Source organism: Panonychus citri, unplaced genomic scaffold, assembly GCF_014898815.1.
Source record: "Panonychus citri isolate SS breed McGregor unplaced genomic scaffold, ASM1489881v1 Contig00045, whole genome shotgun sequence".
Lineage (NCBI taxonomy): Eukaryota > Metazoa > Arthropoda > Arachnida > Trombidiformes > Tetranychidae > Panonychus > Panonychus citri.
Window position 1 is genome coordinate 389,014 of NW_026515450.1, and position 23,854 is coordinate 412,867.

At 29.0% G+C, this 23,854-nt stretch overlaps 4 protein-coding genes and 1 long non-coding RNA gene across 10 annotated transcripts; 2 read left to right on the forward strand and 3 right to left on the reverse strand.

The window, feature by feature from the left end:
* Positions 1-523: 523 nt before the first annotated feature.
* LOC128398163 (ADP-sugar pyrophosphatase-like) lies at positions 524-3,607 on the reverse strand. Of its 2 annotated transcripts, XM_053358992.1 has the most exons (3): positions 3,464-3,607; positions 2,716-3,296; positions 524-1,126 (listed from the first exon to the last, which is right to left on the reverse strand). In XM_053358992.1, exons 2-3 carry the CDS (start codon positions 3,263-3,265, stop codon positions 837-839), a joined length of 840 nt encoding a protein of 279 aa, XP_053214967.1. In that variant the 5' UTR covers positions 3,266-3,296; positions 3,464-3,607; the 3' UTR covers positions 524-836. The 2 variants fall into 2 exon arrangements, with proteins under 2 accessions (XP_053214967.1, XP_053214966.1); XM_053358991.1 differs by having other exon boundaries at positions 2,716-3,539.
* A 58-nt stretch (positions 3,608-3,665) lies between these two features.
* On the forward strand, positions 3,666-6,968 carry LOC128398170 (uncharacterized). Of its 4 annotated transcripts, XR_008327065.1 has the most exons (6): positions 3,666-3,965; positions 4,257-4,437; positions 4,556-4,651; positions 4,817-5,274; positions 6,482-6,597; positions 6,756-6,968. It is a non-coding gene; the product is annotated as an uncharacterized LOC128398170 (long non-coding RNA). The 4 variants fall into 4 exon arrangements; XR_008327066.1 differs by lacking the exon at positions 3,666-3,965 and having other exon boundaries at positions 3,977-4,437; positions 6,656-6,968; XR_008327067.1 differs by lacking the exon at positions 3,666-3,965 and having other exon boundaries at positions 3,978-4,437; positions 4,821-5,274.
* On the reverse strand, positions 5,697-23,759 carry LOC128398156 (serine proteinase stubble-like). Of its 2 annotated transcripts, XM_053358984.1 has the most exons (6): positions 23,555-23,759; positions 23,112-23,326; positions 20,915-21,328; positions 13,430-13,600; positions 12,630-12,807; positions 5,697-7,047 (listed from the first exon to the last, which is right to left on the reverse strand). In XM_053358984.1, exons 3-6 carry the CDS (start codon positions 21,213-21,215, stop codon positions 6,459-6,461), a joined length of 1,239 nt encoding a protein of 412 aa, XP_053214959.1. In that variant the 5' UTR covers positions 21,216-21,328; positions 23,112-23,326; positions 23,555-23,759; the 3' UTR covers positions 5,697-6,458. The 2 variants fall into 2 exon arrangements, with proteins under 2 accessions (XP_053214959.1, XP_053214957.1); XM_053358982.1 differs by having other exon boundaries at positions 20,915-23,326.
* LOC128398160 (uncharacterized) lies at positions 7,785-9,131 on the forward strand. Its single transcript, XM_053358988.1, has 2 exons — positions 7,785-8,140; positions 8,248-9,131. Exons 1-2 carry the CDS (start codon positions 8,017-8,019, stop codon positions 9,102-9,104), a joined length of 981 nt encoding a protein of 326 aa, XP_053214963.1. The 5' UTR covers positions 7,785-8,016; the 3' UTR covers positions 9,105-9,131.
* On the reverse strand, positions 9,137-10,525 carry LOC128398154 (uncharacterized). The gene has a single exon (XM_053358980.1). The coding sequence runs from the start codon at positions 10,445-10,447 to the stop codon at positions 9,173-9,175; it is 1,275 nt and encodes a 424-aa protein (XP_053214955.1). The 5' UTR covers positions 10,448-10,525; the 3' UTR covers positions 9,137-9,172.
* Positions 23,760-23,854: the final 95 nt, after the last annotated feature.

A 23,854-nucleotide genomic window follows, 5' to 3' on the forward strand; every position in this document is an offset into this window, starting at 1 on the left:
AGCAAAATGTTGAAGGAAAAGTTACAATTCTAATTAAAAATTTTGATTTAGGAAAGTTGACAAAGTAGAAAAATTAATTAATCACATTTTAGATATGCTGGTTAAATTAAATATATTAATTCAATAAATATAGTTAGAATAAGTTTCATCGAGCTTGACCTTCAAACGACTTTGCTACCTTATCCTAATATAAGGACCAGAGCAACTTTGATATTTAAATATGACCACGAGTATCACCTAAACTCCCATAACTCAAATATTGTACTAACGATAAACAGAATTCGCCTTGAAAGAATCACAATCCCATTCTATTTATTAATACTCTGAGTGCGTGTGTTTAACTTTATAAACTTGAGTGACATTAACAGAAAAACAGACACTTAAAGTGCGTCTAATCACATTGAGTGTATATGATTACTCCAACAATTATTAATCGGCGTTGATATACGTGGTGGTTAATTTGAATCTCCAGTCTGAGCAAAGTTCTGAGACAATTTTCCGAGAAAATTTGACAATCATCACATTGATTTACGAGTTTATTTTATTTGTTTTATTAGTATTTGGATTGAAAATGATAAAATTGCTTAAAAGTCAATTGTTTTTTTCAAATCATTAAAATTCATAATCATTTGTAAACCGTGATAGTGATTAGAATCACTTTTCCAGAGTAATTAACAAATTGTCATTTTTTTTCATTAAAAGGTAAGAAAAAATAAAAGACAAAGTCACTGATTAGAATATATTTTTTTTTCTATCATTGGAGATGATGAAGATGAAAACACAGTGAGATCTTTAATTATTTAGGTTAATTGCCAAAGTTTTCCGCTGATTGATGATTAAGTCTCAGCTGGACGAGGCTTAGCGAGGGACATTGTGTTTCGCTCTCCGTGTTTAAGTCCAATGGCGAATGAGTAAACCAGCGAATCAACTATAACACCTTCTTCGTGATATTTGGCCAATCGATCGAGAAGACCATTGATTGGAACTTGAAGAACATCAACAATTCGTCCATGGGCCGAACTGGAATTTTCATTCTCGAATTCTGAGTTTTTCGGTGATGGATTTTGCAGAGGATCATCTCCATCGATCATCACTGATACTAAACTTACTTTACCAGAAGAGACAACTGTTCAAGAAGAGAGATAATTAAAAATGAAAACAATTAAAATTAATCTAATTCTCTGCAAATATAAATTACGTTTTAATCATGATTACAGATTAATCAATAAGTTAATCAGTGGGCTTGTCGATGGTTATGAAATTTCTAGAATCTCATTTTTACAACCAACTTCAATCTATTAATATTATTTTCAACTATCAGCTAATCACAATTAAGATTATCATGTGTGTATAAATGTCAATAGTAAATAGATGACAAAAAGTTACAATAAAACCTGAAAATCTCAACGACTGGAAATAGACAATTAAAACCACCACTTGAACAATTAGACTGTAAACTATCAGAATGATAAAAGAAACTAACAAAATTAAAACAATTAACAATCAGTAAATTGTTACGTTTAATGAAAATATTTTGGTAATTGAAATAACCAAAGTAAATTAATCAAATCAAAGATCATCTCAACTTGATAATCGGAAAAGTGATCAGATTAGCAAAGTAAAAACAATAACAATCAAATTGTGTCTTCAAGCATCGTAATCAATTCAAGTGTTAATCTCTCAAGAAAAAAGCAATTTATTGACCTTGTTTATATATTATTAATTATTTGAAAGAAATTAACGATAATTAGTTAATTATCTTAAGATTTACCTTTTTTTTCAACAAGAAAAATCCAAATTCAGGAACAGAGTTAATTCAATGAAACATTCAGTTGATTAAAAGATATTGATGGTTAGTGGATTAGCAATTAGATTGATTTGGTTCCTCATCAATTAACTAATTAAGTTAAAATCTCTTCTCGTGGGTTAACAATTTAACCATAAAAGTATCAAAGATGATTAAACCTCTTCAGTAGTTTAAGAATCAGTTGATACTTGAATTGTAATCAATTGTAATCATTTGAATTAATCTTTGCTTTGGTTGACTTTTTTGTTTCTTCACTAATCAACTAATTGTTCAAAACCATAATTAACTAATAGTCTTACATTTACAATTGTCTTCTCAAAGAAATTTGATATTTCATCAATTAGATTTTCATAACTGTCATCTACCATTCTAATTATCTGATAATATATCAATTTGATTGTTACGAATAGCAAACAATTAAGCAGATTAATTGTTGACCACAAATTTACTTCATGAAAAACTTTCATTAACCAATCGCTCACTAACAATAGAACTGAATTAATAAAAAAAGGGACAATTAAAAATGAGGGAAAAATGTAATAACTAAATTAACGATTACTTGATTAATGATTGAGATTAATTTTCTAGGTTAACTGATTGTTCAAGGTTAAGGTAATGTTTGTTTCTGAAAAAAATGGTATTGGGAGGAAGATGATTAAGGGATAAATGGAGCATATTGTTGAAACAATAATCTACTTGATTCGCACTATTAACAATCAAAAAAGTAAAACAATTAATAAATTACTGAGTGAAACAATCAACAAACTATGAGATAAACTATGAAAAGCAACAACAACAATATTGACATTGAAAAGCTTTTTAATTGCCGAGATATTATCATTTGATTTGAAGAGATGGAGAGAGTTAATTGTTCAACTGATTGTTATGATTAGTGGAAAGATAATTACCTGGATCAACTGAGGTTGGAGGTGAAATGATTTTAATTGCGGTGGATGTGTAACCAGTATCATCTTCAATCTCTCGATGAGCAGTTTCCTCTGGGTCACCATTAATATCCATCACTGTTGCCGGAAATTCAAGAGTATAAGACTTTAATTGGGCTCGAAATTGTTTAACCAGAATTAAACAGTCACACATTACCCGTCGGCAAAGTATAGCGATGGTAACCAGGCCAGATTTATCGGATCCATAAGCGTTTTTCAACTTTTTCACCTTTTCAACGCCTTCCCAATAACGATCTTTACCTGAATCATCACGATAATGGAAACGAGTTAATTGTAAAACTTTACCGGTGTAAAGAGGTTCCTCCGAGATTGATTCACAGGTTCCATGGTCCATGATCACTTCCTTAGAATAGGATGAAGATGAAGAAGATGATGTTAGGTTTGTAGAAGGCATCGTGTTATTATTATTATCGCTGTTGGAAATTAGTAACAATTTATCAGATTTGGAATGAGGGTTAATGGTGTTAGTTGATTGTTTGGGATCACTGGGCATTCTAAACGATATTGTCTCCAACGATCGAGATCTTATTGATGTTCAGAGAAGGGGAGAGAATGAGAGAGTTAGAGAGGGAATGAGGGGCGATGATAAGAGTGAGAGGGTAGAGAGAGAGAGAGAGAGACGAAGGGAAAGGTATGATTAAGATAGAACTGAAATTGGGAAATTAAAATGGAGAAAAAAATAATAACAAACCAGAGACAAATAGATGAAGAAAATAATCAACAAGTGATGGAGAGGGAAAGAGACACACAAGGTTGATAGAGAGCGAACCTTAGAGAGGAGTGACAAAGATGATGATTATCATTGGGTATTCATTGGAAATCAATCAATATCATCAAGGGGAGAAAAAGTGAGATAAGTTAATGATGAAGATGCTCCTTCGATCGTCACAGTCTCTTCACTTGCCTCTCCTTCAAATACTTTCCAGAGATTTTCTCTCTCTCTCTCTCTCTCTCTCTCTCTCTCTTTCACTATTTACGTTGATTGTTTGTCTTTTAAAAGTCAAGATGCACAATTAACATGATTAGATGATGATCAGGGATGAGGAACAAAAGACAAAAATTTCCCTTATTTGGGTGTTTGCATCGCACTTTTGTCATTCGCCATCATTTTTCTCTCTCAAAGTAACTATTTCTTTCCAATATATGTAATGTTATCACGTGGAATATGAATGATTTATCCTCTCATCATAACGGTAAATTGTTTCTTTCAATTGAATCAAAAGTTAACCCAAAAAACGAGAAAAATCGAATCGAAAATCAAAAAGTCAAATTAAACCAGGAAATGAAAATTTCATTAATCGAATCAAGATCGAAATCAATTAAATTAATCTTTAGCTTTTTTGTTTACCTAATCAAGAGATTACCTGGTTAATTACTGTTAATTCTCATTCTTTTGTTACAGTTAACTAGTAATTTGATTAATTAGTTAAATTGTTGTCACTTTGATTATATAATTTCTTCAACTTTATCAACCTTTCCAATAGATTTCATCTTCTGAGGGCTTGGTCTTTTTACCTTCTCTCTTAGATCAACAGCAATTTACCTTAATCATCTTGATCATCAAGTTAATTGTTTGTGTCAATGTTTCAATTTACTAATTAGAAAGTACATATTAACTATTTAATTAGATAAATTGGATAATCCGGAAGAGAAAAAGAAAACAAGGTTTGTATATATTTTTACATTTTCTTTTTCCTCTCTTATTATTATTGATACAATCGAAATTATTTATTTTCTATTCTAAATTTTGTTCTTCTCTCTTTCAATTTTATTTCATCACGAGGTGATTTTCATGATGAACACGCACTCAATCAATGTTGATTGATTTCCCGTGATTCCTTTTCTCTCAACAATATCAACCATCAAAATCTCTTGCAAGGTAAACGCTATCACTTATTCATCCCTAACAATATGTAACAAGAACATGACAACTGATTAAATCGTTAATTGTGTTTCTCTTTTCCCATTCACCATTTACCTGATTTCTGATTATCATCATCAACACTTTAATTGTTTGCATTGGCTGAATTTCAATTGGACTCAGGAAGATGAAGTTAACAATCACCAGAACCGTTTCCATCTCATCATCATGATGAGTATTTGAATGGATGAAATTTTATTTATAAACAATGAGGGAAAATGATTAATTCATTGCCAACTCTTTCAAATTGATAATTCAATTAATCTAAATTACAATCAGTTGATTTTCATATTCATTTTAATTACTATCACTTGATTGTTTCAATTTCCTTGTGTAAATCTCATGATTAACATTTCTCTTCCTATTTCAACCCTTTTTTTCATTATATTGGATTTTCATCAATGATTTTTTCCTCTCTCTCTCTCTCTCTGTTTGTTAATTGTTACACTTAATTGTAGTGATCAAAGTAAGATTTTGATCTAATTTTCTTTCTCTCTCATTCTCTCACCCAGGTAATCATCGAGATGTTAATTCAAATGGAAATGTTAATTGAGATGATCAATGATCGCCAACCTAGAAATGTAAATATCTCTTTGATTATGATTAATTCTTGTGATTAATCATTTATAATTCCGGTTGATTTAATCCTTTAACTCTAGTATGATGAGATATTAAGAAATTATCATCCTCTCTCTCTCTCTCTCTCTCTCTCTTTCTCTCTGAATTGTTCAGAGCAATCAGAAAACTTCAACATTTTCATCATTAAGAAAACTGAGTCTTCATCAAACATCAAAAGATGTTAATTATGTTCAACAATTTAACCTCTTTTTGTTCAACTCAATTTGAATTAGTGAATTAATTTCACACTAGTTTAAGATTCTACTCACAATCAACTTAGTGTTTGAGGCTCAGTTTTATTTAAAGCAATTACATTTTACCAGGACAACAATCAATGATTTTGCCGATTTTCAATTAATTGTTGACAATTGATTCTAATTAGATGTAAAATCGTTTCGTAAAAAAGTGTCCACTTTATTAATTTGAGGTCAAATTTGAAAAAGTGTATTACAAAATTAATTAGGTTTCTAATTTAATTAACAACTAAGTTTAAGAAAAATTGTGATTAGCATGATGACGATTTCTTTATACACAAAATCCATTGAGTATCACGTCTCAAGGTTTCTATTTTTCACAAAATGATTAACTAATCATGATGATTTCCTATTAACAATTTGAAAAAGAAAGAAAGAAAGAAAGAAAGAATGCCACAAGAAGATAAAGAGGGAGCAAATGATGATGAGAAGATGATGAAGATGATATTGATAATGATGAGCATGTTGATTTAGAAATGAATTTGAAAAATTGAATAAGTTGAAAAAGAGGATAATCAATGACGGTCTTAATTATTTGGTTAATTAATTTGTTTCATTTGATCAGCATTGATTGAAACCCTTTTCCTTGGCTTATAGTTGAATCACTTTTGTCAATCAAAAGGTTAATTGTTTAATTGATGCAGATGAAATGAGATGAAAATAAATTGACAGTGACAATGAAGCTTTGATGATGATGAAGATGATGAAAGTGATGTTGGTGTTAATTTGTTGATTGTGGTGGGCAGATGAAAATAGTAAGATGAGCTCGTGGGTTTGTTGACTTTCGATGACTGGAGAGATGCGATTTCTTTTTCGAAACATCAAAATTTAAAAGAGAGAGAGAGAGAGAAAAGGTTGTAAAAAAATTCTAGCGAAAATTAAATACGATTAATTTATGTTTCTTTTGTATGAATAGAAATCCAGTCGACATATTCAGAGACTCTGGTATATACTCCAGGTAGATTGGGTTTCGCACAACCGACACCCCATGAAACTAATCCAATGAGAACTGATTTACCATCCGATTTAAAGGTAAGTGGACTTCCAGAATCACCCTGACATGAATCTTTACCACCCTCTTTATAACCAGCACATAACATGTTGGAATAAATAGTTTCCCGTCTACCCACCGATTTCATCCACTGTTGGCACGTATTTGAATCAATTATCTCCACATCAACCTTTTGTAGTACTCCAAGGGAAGCGGGTACACCATAAGTCGTCCTACCCCATCCGGTTACCGTGGCCATGGAACCAGTAAAATTTTCACCTTTCGCAGGTAAACAAACAGGTATAATGTGCTGCTTGAATTCAACCTCATGGGAGAGTTCAAGGAGAGCGATATCATTTTGATAAGTGGCCGGATTGTAGTCCTCATTGACGACCTTTCGTTTCACCCCGAACTCTTCGTGAGTGAACTTTTCCGTTTGACCTCGTAAATTGTAATCACCAAGACGTAGACGTAAATTTGTGGCCGGTGTCCTGAAAATAGAAACAATTAATCAATTGAATAGAAACAAATAAAAACACTTCAACTTTAATCTTCTTTCTTAATACTTGACCAAAAGTAAACAAAAAGATAAACAGTTAATAATTAGTTAATTACTTTCCAATAAGGAAATAGTGATTAGTTAATTACTCTTAATATTTTCTTTCCACTGGATTACTTGATTTCTTAATTTGTTGACTTGACATTGTTATAATCTTTTCCATTCATCATTATCAATGATTAGTAAACAGTAAATTGATTTTCATCTTTAATTGTAAACAATTATCGTTCTAATGGTTAATCAATTGAATCATTCGCAAGATAATCATCACCTTGTTATCCATTCCCATGTCTATTTGGTGGGAGGTTAAGGTTAACCTTTTGATTGGTCTTTATTGGAGTAACTGTTTCCTTCATGATGGTTAATTGTTAATCTTAATTAACACACCTTAAGATTGATTATTAATGAGAGAGGAATTAAAAGTATCAAGGTAATTTTTTTCTTCCTTTTTCTCTTGATGATTGATTGATTTGATTTTACAATTAATCGTGTTTACTGTTGATCATTATCAAGATTGTGATAGTTTGTTAATGAGAAAGATCAGATTGAGAGATTTAATTTGTGATAGAAAATTGTTAAAGATAATTAATAATAATTGCGACGATTTTTAATCATAATTGTGAGGATAATTTTTCCATCACGATTATCAGTTTAATCTATTGGTTAATCAGCTTCATCATTTAGGGTTGGTCCGGTAACTGGTTTTTAATCAATATTGATATGGTTTAATCTAATTTAATCTATGTAAAAATTTTCAAGATTTGTTGTAAACACTTTGTTTTCTGTCCGGTGAAATCAAAACAATGTAATTTGAAAAGTCATGCGTAATTAAGCCAGGTAACCATTCACATGTTTACCTCTAGCATGATAGTAACTGTAATTATTGTAATTAATTCTGACAATGAGTGAAAATATGAGTGAAAATTTTACTACAATAGTGGAGGCTGTTCCTGATGTTAATCACTCTCATTCGAACAAGCCAAAAAAAGGTCGACCTAAAGGACAAGTAGTCAAAGAAAATGAATGTAAGTACTTTAAATTTACAATTTACTCAATCAATGTCATAACCAAAGACATTCATTCAGTAATTAGTTCTAACACTTTTAATTAAGACAATTCATTTTCTATTCAGGGACATTTGAAAAATGTATTCAGTTATTAGAGAAAAGAAAAGAAATGGAAAAAGATTTCAAAAATATTTACCATAAAACCAACGCTTGGAAAAAATTGATACAATCATTAGGCTGGAATAACACTCATAAAGAGGTTTCAATCAAATTCAAAAATATAATTTCTTACAGATCGAAACAGTTGAAAAAAAATACTGGTGAGGATGGAGATTATACCAATGAAACTCAGGTCGGGCAGCTCATGAACCTCGTCAGGTATTTCACTGACTCTAATCATAAATACAACCCTCCAAAAGTAATTGATTCTGGTGACTGTGAATTAAATGGTACCTCAAACTGTGAGCCAGTAATAGTTGATGATGTTCAAAAAAATGTGGAATTCGATGGTGATAAATGCAATAAGTACCCAGATGAGTTCTTAGACTTCATACACGATAGATACAGCCCAGTTCATACCTCTGAGTCTGATGATGTCAATATATCTACTGAAATTATCAGCTCATCGCAGAGTGAGACCTCAAGTCAAAAATACTCACAGACCTTTAGTCAAAGTTCTGAGACATCAAGCAAAAGAAAAATAGACGATTCCAAACTTGGAGGACAAACTCAAGAGAGAAACAAGAAAATTAGGAATAAGACTCATAGAGAAATCGCTTTGATGAATGAGAAGCACGCGGCGAGACTGACTGATTTATTCGGCTCTCTTGTGGAAATCACCAGAGAAAATTTCAAGAGGCATGATGAAAGAGAAGAAAAAAGATTGAAATTGCAAGAAGCGTTTCTCAAGTCAAAAGGAATTGTTCATGAAGAGCCATCGACCAGCAATGACAATAACATTGGATTATCAGATCAAGAATAATTTTCCAATGTAATGATCCTGATGTCCTTAATATAATTAATTCTAAACAACTTTTTCTTTTTGATAAATTATATAAGTTTATTACAAATCAAATCTCTGTAATCATTTGCATTATTGAATTGAAAGGTTTTTGGTTCAGGTAAATCGTTCTCATACTCATCATCAGTTAGTTCAGAATTTTCTTGTGTCGAGACTGAGTTTATCTGATCCAAATCAATCAAGGTGAGATTATTCAGAATTACAGAACTAATTATAACATCAGCTGCTTTTTCCAATTTTACAATCAACTTACTATCTCTTAGTCGTCGCCACTTTGATTTCAAGTCACCGAAAGTACACTCAACAACATTTCTCGCGGATGAGTGGGCCTCATTATATTTTTCTTTGTGAACAGCAATCATGGATTCAGTTTCATTACGATAAGGAGAAATGATTGGAATTGGGGAGAAAGAATTTGGATAAGCTGAATCACCAAGAATAATAAATCCTGGAGGTGGATATAAACTTTTCTGGTAGAGCATAGAATCTTTTAAAACATTAGCATCATGGCGAGCACCAGAAATTCCTGTGATTGCATATCGAATAAGGTTTCGATGATCAGATACAATAGTTAGATTCATTGAAGTTCGAGAATGACGATCGAAATAATTTTCCACTCTTTCAGTCGGTACCATGATCTCAATCAATGTTCCATCAACCGCACCGACAATGTTATGATGGAAATTTTTTCTTTTGTGTCTTCTCGAGAATCCATTCGCTATCACAAAACATTCATTCACCTTCGGTAAAGAAATCAATTGATCACGAATGGAAAGAATTTGTGATAAAACAAAGTCCAATGAGTCCTGAACAGTTGATTTTGGAACATCGAATAGTCTTTCTAATTGTCGAATCGTTGCTTTAGAGCTTATCCATTCTAAATAAATAATGACTTTATAACGAATTGGCCATTTACTCCTCTCAAGATTAGAACACTTGGAAATAAGCCAGTCAAATTGTTTATGATTCAATCTGAAAATTTCGGAAAATTTGATTTCATAATCATTCTCTGATGCCATTGTAAGATAAAGCTCCATCCTGGTTCTGTGAATATCTCTGGGAATTGAGTCAACTCTATCCAAATTTTTCATTTTGTTATTGAATATTGAATCAGCACTCATTGCTACACATGATAAACAAAGATTTAACAACTCGATAGTTTTAATAAGCACATTGTCAAAATCTTGTTCGACACCAAGATCAAGAATATTCAAAGACTCGGTTGAATCAATCATAATTTTTAAGAAAATAGACACAAATTCATTTATAAAATGAACACGTGGTTGATCAACAATTAGTATCATTTTTTGGTCATCAGATAAGATGAAAAAATGCTTAGATATCAAAAGTTATCTTAGTTTGCTTATCATTGACTGCGTGAATGATTTAAAAAGTGGTTGTAAACTCAAAGTCTTTGGTTGTATCTTTTTACATTGATATTCATTTTTGAATATTAATGTAAATTCTAATTGATTTCTATGTTCAATCTTTTAACATTGATATTCATTTTTGAATATTAATGTAAATTCTAATTGATTTCTATGTTCAATCTTTTAACATTGATATTCATTTTTGAATATTAATGTAAATTCTAATTGATTTCTTTGTTCAATCTTTTAACATTGATATTCATTTTTGAATATTAATGTAAATTCTAATTGATTTCTATGTTCAATCTTTTAACATTGATATTCATTTTTGAATATTAATGTAAATTCTAATTGATTTCTTTGTTCAATCTTTTTACATTGATATTCATTTTTGAATATTAATGTAAATTCTAATTGATTTCTATGTTCAATCTTTTAACATTGATATTCATTTTTGAATATTAATGTAAATTCTAATTGATTTCTATGTTCAATCTTTTAACATTGGTATTCATTTTTGAATATTAATGTAAATTCTAATTGATTTCTCATGCTCAATCTTCTTGTGTTACTATTCACTTTGAATAGCAACGTATATTTCCTATTCATTAATTGTTCAAATGACTCCGGAATAATTTCAGCATTAGAACTTATTTCAAGAGATTCTTCTTCTTCTTGAAAATCTTGAAAATTAATGCTAAATAGAACCTCAAGAATTGGTGACTCAAAAACTTAAAAAACCAACACAAAAAACACAAGGAGATAATGAAAACGAAACAACTGATTCTAAATTAATTAATTTTAATTCTAAAATCAATTTGATTTGTTTCCTACTTGTCTTTATTAGATATGTGCTGTCACTACTTTCAATTTACAAGGAAATTTAAACTCCTTTTATTATCATTAATTTACATTAATCCACTTTAAGCGAGATTAATTCAGATTAATCTAAATTGAACTAGTTACCGGACCAACCCTTAATTTCCGATTTTTAATCTTGGTTAAAAAGATCAACAGCTTAGGTTAATATGTTGAAATTAATTTTGACTAATCAAATAATATTAATTGTAAGAATTAATTATCATCAAAATTAGACATGATTTCGTCCGGAATAACAGTAAATGTTAACCTTCAATCGTTTGTCAATTTTGTGTCTAGTTTATCAAAGTTTTATTGATTGTTACAAGCAAAATAATAATTACTAACAAACTAATCAGTTTGATGATATTATTTTAACTGTTTAATTAGTTGCTTACCTTTCAGATTAACGGTTCAATTGGGTTGATTATAAACGATATTGAAACTTTTCCATTGACGTTAATCAACTTTTAACGACTTAATCATGATCAGAGTGATTGTAAATTTCAATCGCAAACTAAAAATAACAGATTAACTAAGAGCCGAGGCAAATCAGATGATTAAAAATACAACAATTAAGAAGGGTAAAGAGTTATTAACCTAATATCTTATCCTCGATTACTGTTATAATTATAACAGAATCAACAACAAAACTGAAATCGACGATCACTTAATCATGTTTATATTGGATAATACAAATAACCATTCAAGTTGATCGAAATAATCAAATTACAATGATTAAGTTATTTTTACAAGAAAAAATTACGATATTTGTTTAACTTTGCAAATTTAATCAGTAATTATTTCATTTGATTCTGATTGTGATGCTGCAATTAGATGATATTAGTTATCATATCCTTGGATTGTTAAATTGTTACTTTAGGGATCACAACAATCAACTGAATTAAAATCAAGAAAAAATGATGGAAAAGCTTTCCAATTATTGATTGTATTGAAAAATGTTTCATCGATGATTGATCACGATTATTATCATTATCATTTGATTGTTTGGGTAAAAAAAGACTTCATCTTCCTTCATCATAAATTGATGACAGGTTATAGCTTATTTAATATAATGATCATGGTGATTATCAAAAATATTACAATACTAATCATGATAATAATAAATTAATCAAGAAAGAAACAATTTATTGAACCTTATCAGAGTTGGAAAATGTTTCATCTTGGTGATAATAGAGGTCAGTAAGGTAAAGAAAATGTTGCCAAGTGATAATTAATTTAATTGTCATTAACTTACTTGTAAACACAATGAGCCGCAGTTACAACCCATTTATTGTTAATTAAGGCTCCACCGCAAGAGATTTTCTGATTGAAATATTGTCGCTTAACCACCGCCGCTTGCCAAGGTACTTCACCGAAACGAGCATTTCCTCCACCAACGATTTTTGAATTTCGAGCATAAGTTCTGCCACATTCTAATTGTGATTAAGAATAAACAATTAACTTTTCTACAATATAATAGGTTAATTGTTCCTATTTCTCTCTCTGCATTCATTATCTTAAAATTAAGGATAAGAATAGATTCTGAGAAAAATATTACAATCAACATATAACTAAACATGAAGAAAAACTTTAAACGTATCCAACTGAGTTATGGGAAAATAATCAAATCATTTAATCAATAGGGTTAATTGTTGCTGATCATTTTGTTTTCTCATTAAAAAACTGTGTTAATCAAATAAATCTAATATCTGTGAATATCATCTCGATATATTTCATTGATTGATAAACTATTGTCACGGTATCATTGTTATATATGGTGAGAGAAGATGAAAAAATAATTCTAATTATGATGATAACTGTAATTTCATTCATTTTTTTTCTTATTCAGTGTTTAATCATCCATTTTTAATTTTTTTCTTTTGTTTCGAAACAGTTATCATCATAATCATCAGCATCTTTATTATTTCATTGATTGGATGAGTTAATCATAGATGAAATTATAATATGTATTCAGGACAATTAATCAGCTGGATAATCCTCATCATCATAATCAAACATGAAGATGGAGATGATTATTTTTTTATTTTTACTTACCTGGTTCAGCGATGACATTTGCTGATGTTTTTTTGATATCTTGAGGGACACAACATGACCATAAGACACCACCGCTACACAGGTCTAAAGGCCGTCGGCCGGACATCCAGCAGGACACACCCAGGCCACATTCATGGGAATCGCCTTGGTAAAAACATTGCTGGGGAAAAGCTGTAAGAAAATGATGAGAGAGAAAAAAAGAAAAGAAATTAGTGAAATGATGAAATTCATTCAGTTCTCATTTGGTATCAACAACAATCAAACGAAATTAACTCAACAATTAACAGGAATTAGGAAAATCGTTTCTCATTCTTAGTCCTTCTTCCAGTTAAATTGTTATATCACTTTGTGTGTTTATCATTAACCTTTTCTGGTGGAAATACAATAAACCTTTAATTGTTCAACCAAAAGGGTTAACAATTTAATCTTCATCAATCCTTTGCTTTACTGAGTTTCTCTAATTGGTTTGATTTTCAAGAAGTTACATCATTACTTAGATTAGATGATTTAGATGAGAATTTGTGTTAATATTGATGATGATTATCATTAGAGCTACGAGTGGGTTTTTCTGCCATGATTATGATTAATTGAGTTAATTTAGTTCATTCAGAGCTTTGAATTATATGAACTTTAAATTTGATAATCATTTAGGAACTGGTGATAACTGTGAATCTGTTTAGGTTTTTTTTGCTGTTAATAATAATTAACAAACTTCAAGTAACAAAATTAATAATTATAATTGATAATTTTTACAAGTTGAATTACTTATATTTACTCATGAAATCATTAGAAACAATTAATTGTAATAAATGATTAAATTTACCTTCCCATTTGAAACAATCATCTTTAACGATGATAGGTAATTATTTAGAATCATGATCTGAATTAAGATTTAGAATGTGATTTTATGATTTAGATGATGATGATGATTACAATTATCTTGTTGTAAAATCGTAACATAAATTAAAACAAATGGTTAAATGTAACAAAAGTGAAAATTAAATCAACCTGTACGCGGGCGATGCAAAATTAAATCAACAATTTAGATAGAAATCAAAGTATTTATCAAATTGAAATTGGATGACAACATTATCTTCACCATGATCACCAACAGAATTATTTATTTCTCTACTTTTCTAATTCAAAATCATCATTCGTAATCAGGTAACTAATCAGGTAAAGAGGATAAAAAGGGGAAAGAGGATGATCAAGACGATAAATGCGTGTCTTGAATCATATATTATTGACGATCATGATGATATTTATATTAATTTGATATTTGTTGAAAAAAAAAGTTCATCAAAATGAATATTCAGGTTGAGTTAAATGATATTGAAAAAGGGAGAGAAATGATGAAGATGAAAACAGTGATGATAGGATGACGAGAAAACCTAATGATGGTGAAGGGAAATTTAAGTTGACGCTGAAAAGAAATGACCTTGATCGTCAATGTAGCGGTAAAATCGATTGCAAAAAATTACTCCTTTCCTAATCATCATCATCATTTGACCTACAGTCGAAAACAGTAAAAAAAAGATTAACCTTGAAAAACATTGATCTGGGTGATGAGGATGACAAGTTGTATCGTTATCATCATTCAATGAACCAAGGGATTCAAAGGGAAAGTTGAGTCATCATCGGATTAGATCAATCAACTAATAACAATAACAATCAAAATTTAAACAAAGTTATCAAATCCACAAACAAATGACACTGAAAATAATATTAGTATTTTTGATAAGTCAGCATAATCTTGACCTCTAAATGGAGGAGAACCTATTGATCAAAGCATGATTATTGACTTTAGATAATCAGATACATTTAATCAAATCAATCAGAAAGAAAGTCAACGATTTATAATAATAACTAACAAATACATGAAAAGATCAAGATCAAATATCAATTTTCTGAATCAACATTAGAACTTTCAAGTTATAATAAAGTACAAGATGATTATCATCTTCATCAGAATCATCTAGACGGAAGATCATTCACCTTATTGACCAAGAGACTTACATAAGGATGAAACAAAAAAGAAAAACAAGAAGGAAGAGAGAGAGAGAGAGAGAGAGAGAGAGAGAGAGAGAGAGAGAGAGAGATGATGATCTTCTATTCCTTCAACATTTTTCTTGTATTATTTACCTTTTATATGTTAGTAATCAATTGAACAGTAGTTCAACAGGTAATTTCATCATTGATCATCATCATCTTCATCTACACCAACAAACTTATGGCTTAAGTAGCTGGGTGGGTCTAATAATCATTTACTTATGGGTCACGAGGATATAACTTTTTTCCTAATGAATGATTCAGTTCCTACCATGATATTGATTATATCAATTAATTATTTCATGGTCATCATCATCATCATTAATGGGAGTTAAAAGTTTCTGAGTAATTAACTGATTGTTTTACGTTAATAATAATCCTTAAAACAGCAATCAATTTTTAATCAGATATCAAAAAATATAAAAAAAAATTTTTTATAGTAAATTGCTGAAAATTGATTGATTAAATTGCAACGATTATAATATTAATTACTACAGAAGAAACCGGAACGGAAAACTTGATTGAAAATCTAAACAAGATTATTAATTTAGTGTTGATTAACAAATTATTACTTAAAATTGATTTAACAACATTCAATTTTATTAATGTATTGTAATAGCTAGTTAATTGTTGACTAATTGTTGTCGATAATAAGATTTACAAGATCCATCATCAAAGTAACATGATTTAGGTGATTTAGTAAATTGTTGGGAAAGATGATTGCGATTATTTTGACAGATTCAATTATTATTATGTCAAATGTTGATCAGATGTTGATTAGATTAATTTTAATATGTCAACAGTTAATTTGGTTGAGACAGTAAATTAACTTGATTGTTATACAATAATAAATTGTAAGAATCAGACACCAGCGTGTTTAATAATTTTATAATCATAATATTTAAATTGATTACTGGATTAAGGTTAGAGGTATATGATTATGATGATGCACATGATTTAGGTTGATGATTATGAATTGAAATTAATTCATTTGACTTTCAATTTGAAATATATGTAATATTTTAAATGGTTAGTTAATTGTTGCTGTTTGAATCTCGATTAGGAAAAAAAATTGGATTAACCTTAAGGTAATTACATTAACCAGTAACAGTTAATCTGATCACTGATTAAGTTTCAAAATTGAATTAAATGATGAGCCCTAATTGTTAGTTAAACGTTGTCGTCCAAAATTATATTAATGCTAATTGACCGAGACCAAAAAATCAAGATAATCAACAATTAAATTATCAGTTAATAGGATTTACAATCAATTGTAATGATAGATAAAGACTTTTAAATCTCATTTAAATAGGTTCATTCAATAGATTGAAATTAATAGTTGGTTAATCATGGTTAGTTGAATAATTTGATGATAATCGTAATCATTTGAATCATGATCTTCATGATTAAGTTTTTTTCATTATGATTACGGTTAAATTGTTAATCTAAGACTAGGGGTTAGATGTTGAAACCTTTTTATTTAACGTTGGTATCAGTTGTCATTAAAATCAATTGTGAATCATAATCAAAAATTATTAACGTTAATTTAGTTACAATTAAGGATCTCCATGAAACAAGATAATCATCTTAATCATCATGATTAAAAGTATCTATTAATTCATGATGATAAGATGACAGAAAGAAATTAAAATTTTAGAAAAATGAATTTCAAAAGCTACAATTAATCAAATTATAATCTCATAATTCAGCTTAAGAAGACCAATCATAATCAATTATTTGTAGGCTTAATTGTTTCAAATGATTAACACTAATCATGAAATTTATACGAATAAGAAAAAAAACTTGCTTATAGTTGATCACTTGGAGCAATTAACTTAAATCATTTTTGACTCTTTCCTTGATTGTGGTTGATTAGTTTTAACTTGCATCAAGTTTGACAAACTTTTTAAACCAATTAGATTAAAGATGAGATTAAAATTAGATTTTGATTGTAATCAAAAGTCTCAATCTAAGATCAAATTAAAAGGTGTTAACAACATTATTAGATTACTATTTATATAAATTGTTTGATCATTTCAACTTTCCTGGACAATCAACTTTCACCCAAATTGTCAATATAATATAAATACAACAATAGAAACAAGGTTAATTGAAATAATAAAGGGTAATGTTTAACCACAACAATCAACAAATTGTTAATATTAAATAGAGTCAACAATGAATAATTATCATGATAATATCAAATCTATTAATATAATTAAATTGTGAGTGAGATTTTCCCAAGAGAGATACAAAAATAAACTGTGTTAACATGATATTGACAAAAAAATTAACCAATAATTAACAATTAACTGTAATTGATGATAATTATCGCACAGCAGGATTAAGATGATCGACCAATTGAAAACTAATCATAATTAACGTTTTAATAGTCACTAATCTAATGTTATCATACTGATTCAATTAGAAATATAAAACTGCAATAAAAATAATAAGGTAACAACGCCTGAGGTTAAGATATTTAAGTTCACAATTAAGAATCAATGTTAATTTTATTATTGTATGTTAGTTAATCAAATTAAAAGGGAATTTGATTTAATATATTAACAATTAATGAGATTCACGTTACACTGATACAATTTAACATTCAAGTAATAAGGGAAACTACATTTTCTAACCTACTCAAATTAATTTCATTACGATTTAATTCAGGTCAAAGTTGCTTGAAAGAACCTTATTTAATAACAATTAAGCTATTAATGATTCTTTAATTAAATCCTCATATCATATTATTAATTAAAACTGTTGATGATCAAGTTTATTGGTCTACAGGTAAAATCAATTAATGATTAGGTTGATTGTTACGATTTAGCTCACAATAATTATGGTTGAATCTCAATTTGATTGTGTAAAGGTTAATAATTAGGTTTGCTCTCTATGTAAGTTAATTTGAATAATTAGTTAATTGGTGGTTATTTGTTTAAGATACAATTAATGCTATTAATAAACTAATTGGTGAGTAAATTTTGAATGAATTTACTAATTGTTACCATACACAATTAGTGAATAAAGGTTTGTATTAATAATACAGACTGTAACTGATCTGTTGGTTAAAAGAGCGATTCTAAAATAATTAAATTGTTAGTTAACACAATTTAATTCCAATGACAGTTAATTTTTAATGATTGGGTTGTAAATTAAGAAATGAACAAGATTCACATTTATAATTAAATTAAAAAAAAAGAAAATCAATTAAAGTTGAATGATCAATAATAAAAAAGTTATTACATTCACTTAATCATCATAATTAATATTTTCTGTACTGGTTTACAATTAGTTAATTGCAATTGATAAACTAGATAAATTAGACGATGTTTTGGAGTTTAATTAGTATTATTAATTAATTAATAACAAATTGATTAATTTTCACTGAGTGTCAACACTGTAATCAAATAACAGTGATAATGTTTAAAAATGTAATCAATGTATTAATATCAGTGATTTAATTGACACAATTGGACGATTAAAATATTACAAACATTTGATTAACTGATTTGAAAAAACATCAAATCAACTAATGATGATAATGATGAATATTTTGTGTGTATTGTTGTTACTTTATTGGTATTTAATTGTGATCTCTATGAATTAGATCGATAACAATCAGAAATCAATATAATTGTAGTAAATTGTTGCTGATTGTTTGTCATGGATCAATAAAATCAAATAGAGTATGAAAAACAAACTAAATCAAATTGATACAAAAACAGACAAACTAGTTTTTAATCAGAGTGAAACAAATTAGTTCAAATAATGATGACAATCAACAACAAAACCAAATTAATTAACCTGAAAATAATCACAACACACAAAACTAAAATAATCAAAACAATTACTAAATTACTTTGAACATCCAATAAAAAAAAATTCAACTGAAAGTTTTGACAATTGTTAACACAATGATTGGTAATCAATCAATTTCACTTGTAAACTTGACCTGGAAATCAAAAGGTAACAATAAGATGAATATAAAGTAAATCAAGTTCATTGTCAAAGACTAATTGTTAATCAGAATAAAAAAGAAATCTATGAATTAGAAATGGAAGAAATTTCGATTTCTCGAAGAAATAGTCGAAAAATCGTGGGAAAATTGACTTGACCCTTAGCCTGACCTTTCAAAGAATTAAAAAAAGAGAGAAAGTAAAGATAAGAATAGAAAAGGGAAGAATCCGAAAGGAGATTATTCAATTTTCGAAGTGACCTTTTTTTCAAGATTAACCTTTTACCTAAAAATAGAATTGATGAAGATGAGGATGAGGATGAAAAGGAAAACAGGAAAAAATATTTTTATATTCGAAGGAGAAGAAAAAAATTATTATACTTGTTAGGTCAGTTACTTTTCCTAATATATGGCAACCTGGATGATAATGATGATAATAATGGTAAGTCCGAAAGGGAGCGAGGATGAAAAAGGTAACATCATTATCATCTTGCTTTTCAATAGGACAACAAACTTTCACCTAAATAGTTTTGGTCCTTTTTGTGATGGCGAAAATGATGGCGAAAACAAGGTCACTTTAAAATAGCCATTTACGTGTGTAAGTCGCCATTTTTCAATTTCTTTTCTATTTGTATAAGTAACAGTAATAGTTACAATTAACAACAACAACATTTCATTGAGATGATGATGATGATTATTAGTCTTGATTATTTTTAGTTGATTCACAATCAAATCACAAAGTTTTAAAGGTGATGGAGATAAAGATGATACTGGTTAAGATCCACTGATGATGATGATGATCCTTGCTGTTGAATACTTTCTTTAGATTTTCTAATCACATACACAAATTATCATTTCTCATTTAATTAATTACCCGTTGGGCTTATGAGGTTTGTTGATGATAATCAGAAATAAAAGAGAGATAGAGAGAGAGAAACAGCTTAATCATGATCAAAATCATGATCTGATCGTAATCATTAACATCAATGTTAAAAAGAGTCCAATCGATATAATCATTATGTATACATGTTTTGATTTAATTGTATTAAATCATTTTCGTATTAATGATCAATTAAAGAAAAGAAAGCTCATGTTCAATTCATGATAAAATTGAGTAGCAAAATTTTCTTGAATTAAATTAATTGTGTTTATATTTATATCGACCTGAATCAATTGTGTATATTGGGTGATCTCAATTGAAGATGATGCTGGTCACTAATCAGAAAAAAAGGTCTTTAGCCGAAGGTTTTTAATGTTCATCTTTTTGATTGATCGATGTAATTAACAGCAAACTGTGAATTCATTAAGTGACTTTTTTTTCTGTTATAATTGTTGACATAAATATAACAACAATCAAGGTATGAAAAAAAGTGTCGAGAATATTTCTCGTTTAAACAAAGTTCTGTCAGGTTAATCGGATAGTTAATTTCGTTTAGATTGATTTTCAGTTATGGAAAGAGATTAATTTTGCTTACATAAAACATATCTTGCAATGTTAAGGATACTCCATAGGGCTGAGATAGGCTGCTTAGGATCATCATCAACCTTATCAGGTCCAGTTAATTGTGACAATTTACCTAACCAAAATTTCCAATCAGCTAATTTATTGGTTGTTGAATTAAAGGCCGATGTGAAACCTGATGTTGCTGTGGAGGAGGTGGACGAAGACGTATCCTTAGAGAAACGACTTAAAAAGGGTCGTATTAAATTGACTTGGTCAATGTTGATGAAGACAATTAACACTGTGACTAGAAGCACTCTTTTAACAATGTACATCCTATCTTGGGTGGAAACAATAAAACAATATCATCGGCGTCATTCGGAGTTGGTGGGTTGGATGTGGAAATGAAAATATGAATACAATCAACACACAAAATAAACAAAGTTAACTGATCATCGATGATGGATAAAAGGGAAATAAGAGAGAAAAAATGAAATAGAAAATTAAGAAAGAAAAAAAAACTTTGAGAATTACAGATTAATTGTTTGAGATAAGTTGTTGTTGGTGATGATGAGAGTAAAAGGATGAGAAAAAAAGATGAAGATATTGGATAGAAGAAAAGAAAAATAAGAGAAGACTAAAAAGTAACAAGGTAATATGATGAGATGAGGACAATAATGTTAGGTAATGATAATGATGAAAACGATGAAGATGATGATGATGATGATCGGTTGATACAAAACAGCATGATTATGATGATGATCAACAACAACAACAACAGAACTAAAAAGATGAGAGTGAGTGAGAAAAAGATTGAGGTAAGTACAAAACACCAAGCACTGAATAAGAAGGAGGAGGGAGGGAGAAGATAAGATGAAGAGAGAGAGAGAGAGAGAACGGGATAAGATGTAAGTCAGTGCAGAAGAAGATGATGAGAGGATGACCGGGACAGGATGAGCAAAAGAAACAGGTAAGAATGAGGTTAGTACGCTCAATGGCGCGAGGTTGCTTTTTTTGTCTTGTTTATGTTGTTGTGCCCAATGTTGTTCAATCATCATCCTGAGTATTAACTAAGAAAGATGAAGATGAAGATGAAGATGATGATGATGATGATGATGATGATGATGATGATGATGATGCACCTCGATTAGAGCTCCCATTTTTTTACTTTGAATTGTAAGCTGAAAGTGATCTGCAAAAGTGATTATCATCTCATTCACTCCAATTCCTTTTTTTCATACCATCATCTTTATTGTGAATCTTTGCTTCTGGTTGGATCTTCATTATCACAATTATTGAAAAAAAAACACGGAATTGAACAAATTTATGCAATAATTAGTTGAATCATTAGTTTTCATCAATAATTACGTGGTTAAAGTAATTGTTGGATTATTACTGGGGTGAGAGTATAGTATTGTTATCAGTAAATTGGGGTTTTGATGATTTTAGAAAGCAAAAAGTTATTATTATCAATATTATTAGTATCAATGACTCTTCATTATAACTTATAGACTTGTTAGAGTCAATTATTATAATAATCATCAAATGGTTAATTTTGATGTTAAAGTGTTAATGATCACTTGTTGATTAACATCAAAATCTGTACAATTGATTGATTATTGATCGCCGATTATCTGACAATTTACAATGCAAAGAAGATGATGAATATATATGGAACAAGAATGCGAACATGAATCATTTTAATTGAATGGAAATGATAATAATCTGATTTCTGCAAACAATTTAAACACTTCATCGAATCTCATTCTTGTTCCATTTTATTTGCTTCTCTCCAATTCAACGAATACTGTTATCATTATTGATGATTATTACATACCCTTTACTTGCTAATTAGAATTATGTAAAGAACAACAAATGAGAGAAAAAAAATAAGTAAACAAGTATAAATAATCTTTAAATAATGATAACAATAGTGGACCATCAAGATGATTCACAATTTGAATGGAAGTACGATCAACAATAAAAGCTAGAGAAAAAAAATCGAATCTTTTTCAAGCTGTGAATGAAGAAACAATGTGATCAATGGAAGAAGATGATGAGGATGATGAAGAATCACAGGAACCATAAGATGATGGTGATGAAAAGAATAGTAAAATGAACCACTTAAATGGTTTAGTAATAACATTGTTGTTAATGACAACAAATATGATGATGATGATGATGATGATAGAGTTAAGTGAAGTGATTGGGAAGAGATAAATAGTTACTACATTAATTTAGGCGTGTTAAAGGCGGAAGTTTCCACAATTTTGGTTGGAGACATAATTTACTGCATCTATTAATACACATCCTCGCCAATAAGAATATCCAACAATCGGGTAACAATAATTTAAACTGTGCCATTCTTTTATTTTTCCCCTTCTTGCTTTCTCTTTATATATACACATTCACATCTTTATTCAAAGTCAAGGTTGCGCTAATTTACCTGTAAGAGAAAAAGAAAACAACAGCAATCATCATTCGTCAAGAAAAAAGGCATAATCATAATGAAGAAGATGATGATGATAACAACAGTAAGTAATCAACAAGTAATCACACATTCACATATTATTACTTTTGTTGTTAAAATCATAATACAATTAAAATTTTCTAAATATACATAAAGTGTATTATTTAATAGCTACTATATTTATAAAAGAAAATCATTACTAACCTTTGAAGGTCAAAGAAGAAAACAAAATTCAATGGAAATTTAAAATTAGGTTTGTAGGCCTAATATTTACACTAATTACACAGAAAAACAAAAACTGTCACATAACAAGTAAGAGAGGGAGAAAAAGAGTAAGGGAGAGTTAATTAACTAAACTAAAAACAGAAAAAGAAAAAGAAAAAAAAACAAATCTAATTAAAGGTTAATTAATCAAATGCATTTAAATTAAGAATCAAATTAACAGTTGAAAGGGTTGAATGACTCATTTTAAATTAGAAAAGAATAAATAAAAATTCTCTTGAT